Genomic DNA, 7,598 nt, shown 5'->3' on the forward strand with positions numbered 1-7,598 from the left:
GCCTCCCTCCTGTCTGAGGGAAGGTCATCCTCCTCTGCTCTGAGGGAAGGTCATCCTCCCTCTGCTCTGAGGGAAGGTCATCCCTCCTCCTGCTCTGAGGGAAGGTCATCTCCTCCTGCTCTGAGGGAAGGTCATCCTCCTCCTGCTCTGGAGGAAGGTCATCCTCCTCCTGCTCTGAGGAAGGTCATCCTCCCTCCTGCTCTGAGGAAGGTCATCTCCTCCTGCTCTGAAGGAGGTCATCCCCCTCCTGCTCTGAAGGAAGTCGTCTCTTGAAACCTCCTCCTGCTCTGAAGGAAGGTCATCCTCCCTCCTGCTCTGAAGGAAGGTCATCCTCCTCCTGCTCTGAGGGAAGGTCATCCTCCTCCTGCTCTGGGGGAAGTCATCCTCCCCCCTGCTCTGAAGGAAGGTCATCCTCCCTCCTGCTCTGAAGAAGGTCATCCTCCCTCCTGCTCTGAAGGAGGTCATCCTCCTCCTGCTCGAAGGAAGGTCATCCTCCCTCCTGCTCTGAAGGAAGGTCATCCTCCCTCCTGCTCTGAAGGAAGGTCATCTCCCTCCTCTGCTTGAAGGAAGGTCATCCTCCCTCCTGCTCTGAAGGAAGGTCATCCTCATTGACCACCTATCTCCTTCCCAAAAGACTGGGAGTAATGAGAGAGCCTATTCCTGGTCAGTAGCTTCAGCCCCCCTCCACAACTGACAGTTCCTGTATTCATCCAACAGGATGTAGTGACCAATATATGTAGCCAGAACATTTTTAGAAAGCCAGAACATAGTAGCCAGACCATATAATAGTAGCAGAATTTTTTTGGGTTAATGAATAATGTGACTGTTGGTGACGCCTTGGATTGTAAAACTTTAATGTTAAAAACGTATTAATTCGATGGTTATAAAGATGGGGAGATGTCTGTCGTGTCTCTCCGACATCCAAACGGATAATACACAACACGGTAGGGTGTACTACACACCCACACGTAGGCGGTACTACAGAGGTGCACTACACACACCGGTAGGGTCAAAACGGTAGGGTCATAACAAGGAGGTGTAACCAGCACCCACACGGTAGGGTGTACTACACACACACACACGGTAGGGTGTACTACACACACACACGGTAGGGTGTACTACACACACACACACGGTAGGGTTACTACACACACACACACGGTAGGGTGTACTACACACACACACACGGTAGGGTGTACTACACACACACCGCGGTAGGGTGTACTACACACACACACGGTAGGGTGTACTACACACAGCCACGCGGTAGGGTGTACTACAACACACCACGGTAGGGTGTACTACACACACACACGGTAGGGTGTACTACACACCACAACGGTAAGGGTGTACTACACACACGGTAGGGTGTACTACACACACACACGGTAGGGTGTACTACACACACACACGGTAGGGTGTACTACACACACACACGGTAGGGTGTACTCACTCTAGTGAAGGCACGTTGTGGTCGTCGATAAACACCCTCTCTACTCTGTAGTGGAAGAACTTGGGGTCGTAACCTTTCTCACCTGAAGAACAAACAGCAACAACATGTCAGAAATGGTTCCCCACCCTCTCCTCACAGACTACATGGACTATATACTCTGTAGTACACTGGAAGTAATGAGTACTTACTGCAGAGGTTGTATACTCTGTAGTACACTGGAAGTAGTGTCTACTTACTGCAGAGGTTGTATACTCTGTAGTACACTGGAAGTAGTGTGGTACTTACTGGCAGAGGTTTGTATACTCTGTAGTACACTGGAAGGAGTGTTACTTACTGCAGAGGTTGTATACTCTGTAGTACACTGGAAGGAGTGTCTACTTACTGCAGAGGTTGTATACTCTGTAGTAGACTGGAAGTGGAGTGTGTACTTACTGCAGAGGTTGTATACTCTGTAGTAGACTGGAAGTAGTGTGTACTTACTGCAGAGGTTTGTATACCTCTGTAGTAGAACCTGGAGAAGTTGTCTACTTACTGCAGAGGTTGTATACTCTGTAGTGGTCTTCATGTTTGGCATCTAGGAACCTGGCCACTTCCTGACAGAGAGGAGAGAGAAGAGATATTATATAATTTGGTTATTCTCTAAACAACTAACTGATATCTGGCCCTTTATCCTCTCTGGCCACCTTTAGGAGTCATGGTGTGTGTGTGTGTGTGTGTGTGTGTGTGTGTGTCTAGGAACCTAGCCACCTCATGAGAGGATCAGGGAGAGAGGCGATATTACTGACCTTTAGGAGTCAAGTTCCCTATTGACAATATCAGAACCTCCACTATAGTGTGTGTTACTGATATAATAGAAATGCATATGATTTATATGTTTAAGGTAATGGTAAGATAATGACTAAATTATTTATATTTTTAAGGTTATGGTAAGATAATGACTAAATGATTTATATGTTTAAGGTAATGGTAAGATAATGACAAAAAAAATATTCCACCCTGAAACCATATAATTGTATGAAATGTATTAGAATCATAAAACTATAATCTGATGATGTGTGTAGTTTTAGTCAGAATTAGAACAAGGACCTTTTGTTCCTTTTTAGTATGTAAGCAGGGTGCAAGTGTGAAACAAATGACAAGAGGATCTATCGACAGACAAGCTGTACTATTGTGTTCCTTACAGGACATTCTGTCTCCACCCAGGGAGGGGAGAAACTGTTACAGGCTGACTACACCACTCGCGTCGCGTGCGTGTTGCAAAATAAATTTAGAAATCTATGTTATTCAATTATTGCACCCACACTGCTTGCGCGCGCCAACGAGCGTCTGCGACACCAAGGGCTAAAATAGAAGTCATTCCTATTTCTGACGCAGATCGCGCTGCAAGTCCTGCCTCTCCCATCTCCTCATTGGTTTATAGAAGCAGGTACCCACGTGCCATCTCCTCATTGGTTTATAGAAGCAGGTACCCACGTGCCATCTCCTCATTGGTTTATAGAAGCAGGTACCCACGTGCCATCTCCTCATTGGTTATACCCTCGTGGGTGATTGAAAGACGAACTTTGTTGCCGGTTGTCGTGGTAATACTATGAAAGTTTAGATGCGATCACCATATCATTTAAACGATGACAAAGCCTGGAAGGAGGAGAGATGACTAGAAACGATTCGGTTGACCGTTTTATGTGTGGATTAAATTGTCGGAGTAGAGATCCTTGTGCATTTCAGGTAAAATAACAACTCAATGTTTATATCCCAGGACAAATTAGCTAGCAACAGCAAGCTAGCTAAATAGGACTAATTAACGTTAGCTAGCAAGTGCAAGCTAACTAGCTAAATTACCACACTTTTCGACCTGTCCCCAAATTAATGTCATTGGTTCAGAGTTTGTTTTGATATTTTAACCTGCGTGTCGTGATCGCGTTTGGTGTGGGAGGGCAAAATACATTTATGCACGATAGCGCACGGTGGCGCACACGCACAGCCTGTTTGGGTTCCGTGTAAGGCTTGCAGAAGATTATGAAACATGTTGCAGATTAAACAATGTATCTGTGTAGTGGAAAAACACAGACTGTCTGAGCAAGGCATAGTTTAAGATTTGAACTTGTTTGTGTGTGTTATAAAGACTGTGTTTGCACTTTTGATTTTATAGAGCTCTCGTGAATAAACATTTTGACTATTGTAAACTGGGACTGTTTCATTTAAACCAGAACATTACAAACTCTGGGTTGCAGACTGAGTAGATTCATTAAAGTTTATGAACATTGATAAAGAAATTCTCATAACAGTTTCCCTGACGGGGGTTTCTGTACAGGGCTTACCCTGACGGGGGTTTCTGTACAAGGCTTACCCTGACGGGGGTTTCTGTACAAGGCTTACCCTGACGGGGGTTTCTGTACAAGGCTTACCCTGACGGGGGTTTCTGTACAGGGCTTACCCTGACGGGGGTTTCTGTACAGGGCTTACCCTGACGGGGGTTTCTGTACAGGGCCTACCCTGACGGGGGTTTCTGTACAGGGCCTACCCTGACGGGGGTTTCTGTACAGGGCTTACCCTGACGGGGGTTTCTGTACAGGGCTTACCCTGACGGGGGTTTCTGTACAGGGCTTACCCTGACGGGGGTTTCTGTACAAGGCTTACCCTGATGGGGTTTCTGTACAAGGCTTACCCTGATGGGGTTTCTGTAGAGGGCTTGTTTCCCAGAGGAAGGGAACGACATGGCAATGACACGATCTGGAGAGAGGAGTAGAGATGGAGGACGAGAGAAGAAGAGGGAGAGAGGAGAAGAAGAGGAGAGGGATGAGGAGCTATAAAGTGCCACTCATATGTAATATACTATAAACATTCATGATACATTCCTAACACTAGTCTTTAATGTGACGTAGGTCAGGGTCAGGTGTGTGTGTGTGTGTGTGTGTGTGAGTGTGTGTGTGTGTGAGATATAACCTGTGACGTAGGTGAGATCCAGGTCAAAGCCGTCTTTCTGGTAGCGACGCTTGTTCTCAGACACCTGACAGGAGAGAGGTCAGAGGGTCAGAGGTTATATGAGGATCATGGATACTTTGGGTGTTTCTCAAAATGCATACTACCGTGCTCAGAGCGCGGGAGGCTCGGAGCGCGGGACGGTCGGAGCGCGGGAGGCTCGGAGCGCGGGAGGCTCGGAGCGAGGGAGGCTCGGAGCGCGGGAGGGTCGGAGCGCGGGAGGGTCGGAGCGAGGGAGGGTCGGAGCACAGGTCCATATCCGTTTGTACACATCCTTTCTCTGATCGGTACTCCGCTTGTATATATTTTTAAGCATTGATGCAAGCTTCAACGGAAAGGGGATTGAAACCGCAGGGATGCCAGTGGAAGGAGTGACCAGACCCCTCTCAGGTACAGCCTATAGCCATTGAACAAGGCACTTAAACCCCCACCCCCAAACGGTTTTTATTAAAAATGACCTCAAAAACATTGTGTTGCCATGGAGATGAACTCACCATCCTCCTGGTGACCTTCTCCAGTTCTTTCTTCTGGGAGGCTAATCTGAAGACCCTGACCAGGATTATAATCCTCAGAAAACGCAGGAACGTCACCACCCTGAAAAGAGTAAGAGTACAGTATACATCTTTCTATCTATATATATATATAAATCAAATCAAATGTATTTATAAAGCCCTTCGTACATCAGCTGATATCTCAAAGTGCTGTACAGAAACCCAGCCTAAAACCCCCAAACAGCAAGCAATGCAGGTATAGAAGGACGGTGGATTCTACACCTGCAGTACCAGTCAAAAGTTTGGACACACCTACACATTCAAGGTCGTCCTTTACTTTTGACTATTTTCTACATTGTAGAATAATAGTAAAGACATCAAAACTCTAAAATAACACATATGGAATCATGTTGTATACAAAAAAAAAGGGTCACACAAATCAAAATATATTTTAGATTCTTCAAAGTAGCAACCCTTTGCCTTGATGAAAGCTTTGCACACTCTCAACCAGCGTCACCTGGAATGCTTTTCCAACAGTCTTGAAGGAGTTCCCACATACGCTGAGCACTTGTTGGCTGCTTTTCTTTTCACTCATCCCTAACCATCTCAATTGGGTTGAGATCGGGGGATTGTGGAGGCCAGGTCATCTGATGCAGCACTCCATCACTCTCCTTCCGTTTGTACACATCCTCTCTCCTAGGTCAAATAGGTCAAATATACCTTACACAGCCTGGAGGTGCGTTAGGTCATTGTCCTGTTGAAAAACAGAGCAAAACGCAAAGCAGGTGGGATGGAGTATAGCTGCAGAATGCTGTGGTAGCCATGCTGGTTAAGTGTGCCTTGAATTCTAAATCAATCAGTGACAGTGTCACAAGCAAAGCACCCCCACACCTTCTCCTCCTCCTCCATGCTTCAAGGTGGGAACCACACATGTGGAGATCATCCGTTCACCTACTCTGCGTCTCACAAAGACAACGGTTGGAATTAAAAATCTCAAATTTGTACTCATCAGACCAAAGGACGGATTTCCACCGGTCTAATGTCCATTGCTCATGTTTCTTGGCCCAAGCAAGTCTCTTCTTCTGATTGGTGTCCTTTAGTAGTGGTTTCTTTGCAGCAATTCGACTATGAAGGCCTGATTCACGCAGTCTCCTCTGAACAGTTGATGTTGAGATGTGTCTGTTACTTGAACTCTGAGAAGCATTTATTTGGGCTGCAATTTCTGAGGTGCAGTTAACTCTAATGAACGTATCCTCTGCAGCAGAGGTAACTCTGGGTCTTCCTGTCCTGTGGTGGACCTCATGAGAGACAGTTTCATCATAGCGCTTGATGGTTTTTGCGACTGCACTTTCAAAGTTCTTGAAATGTTCCTTATTGACTGGCCTTCATGTCTTAAAGTAATGGACTGTCATTTCTCTTTGCTTATTTGAGCTGTTCTTGCCATAATATGGACTTGGTCTTTTACCAAATAGGGCTATCTTCTTTATACCAACCCTACCTTGTCACAACACAACTGATTACCTCAAACGCATTAAGGAGGAAAGAAAATCCACAAATTAACTTAAGGCACACCTGTTTATTGAAATGCATTCCAGGTGATTACCTCATGAAGCTGGTTGAGAGAATGCCTAGAGTGAGCAAAGCTGTCATCAAGGCATAGAGTGGCTACTTGGAAGAATCTCAAATATATTTAATTTAACTTTTTTTTTTATTCTACAATGTAGAAAATAGTAAAAATAAAGAAAAACCCTAAAATGAGTAGGTGTGTCCAAACCTTTGACTGGTACTGTATCAAAACAATCATGGAAGAGGAAACTGGATGGTGGTACGGGACTGAAGAGGGTGAAAGGGTCGTGGGTCAGGCAGAGATGCAGTCCGGTGTGTTAACCTGGGGTGAGTCTGGCCCCTGTAGTTACACCCACACCTGTACGTACCTGGGTACGAGGCCGGGCCCCTGTACCTACCTGGGTACGAGGCCGGGCCCCTGTACCTACCTGGGTACGAGGCCGGGCCCCTGTACCTACCTGGGTACGAGGCCGGGCCCCTGTACCTACCTGGGTACGAGGCCGGGCCCCTGTACCTACCTGGGTACGAGGCCGGGCCCTGTACCTACCTGGGTACGAGGCCGGGCCCTGTACCTACCTGGGTATGAGGCCGGGCCCTGTACCTACCTGGGTATGAGGCTGGCCCCTGTCAGGTCAGAGAAGGTGTAGATCATAGTGACAACCAGGGTGATGACAACGATACAGGCATCTATGATATTCAGTCTGGAACTGAAGTACACCTTGAACCTGAAACACACAGGACAGTCAGTCAGTCATTCAGTCACACACGGACAGATCGACCAGTGCTTCCAACTGTGGGGGGCGTAAGGGGTTGGCCAGGGGGGGGCTTTTACTCTTGAAAGTTGAAAACAGTAGAATGGACAAGGTGCAATATCTATATTAGATCGTGCATCATCAGTATTCCTCTCGTCATGTCAGTCATTGCAGACCGTGGAGAGCTATTTCTAACTTGTCAGTAATGTCCAGATCAACTAGTCCATCTCAACGTTTTTTTTTTTTTTTTTTTTTGCCCCGTATATTTTGTAGTAATGTTCGAGTCGCTCAAATATCACATGATTACACATTAGACATGGCAAAATGTATAGAATTCCAAGAAGATGAGCTTTAAAA

At 46.4% G+C, this 7,598-nt stretch overlaps 1 protein-coding gene across 1 annotated transcript in view; it reads right to left on the minus strand.

Annotated features, from left to right (window-relative positions):
• tpte (transmembrane phosphatase with tensin homology) overlaps positions 1 to 7,598 on the minus strand; it is a 43,262-nt gene that overhangs the window by 23,246 nt on the left and 12,418 nt on the right. The window contains 6 exon segments of the mRNA XM_070439231.1: positions 1,454 to 1,535; positions 1,986 to 2,046; positions 4,119 to 4,183; positions 4,397 to 4,460; positions 4,927 to 5,026; positions 7,095 to 7,214. Of these exon segments, the coding sequence (XP_070295332.1) occupies positions 1,454 to 1,535; positions 1,986 to 2,046; positions 4,119 to 4,183; positions 4,397 to 4,460; positions 4,927 to 5,026; positions 7,095 to 7,214 (492 nt within the window).

The sequence above is a fragment of the Salvelinus sp. IW2-2015 genome, unplaced genomic scaffold (assembly GCF_002910315.2).
Source record: "Salvelinus sp. IW2-2015 unplaced genomic scaffold, ASM291031v2 Un_scaffold1501, whole genome shotgun sequence".
Taxonomy (NCBI): domain Eukaryota; kingdom Metazoa; phylum Chordata; class Actinopteri; order Salmoniformes; family Salmonidae; genus Salvelinus; species Salvelinus sp. IW2-2015.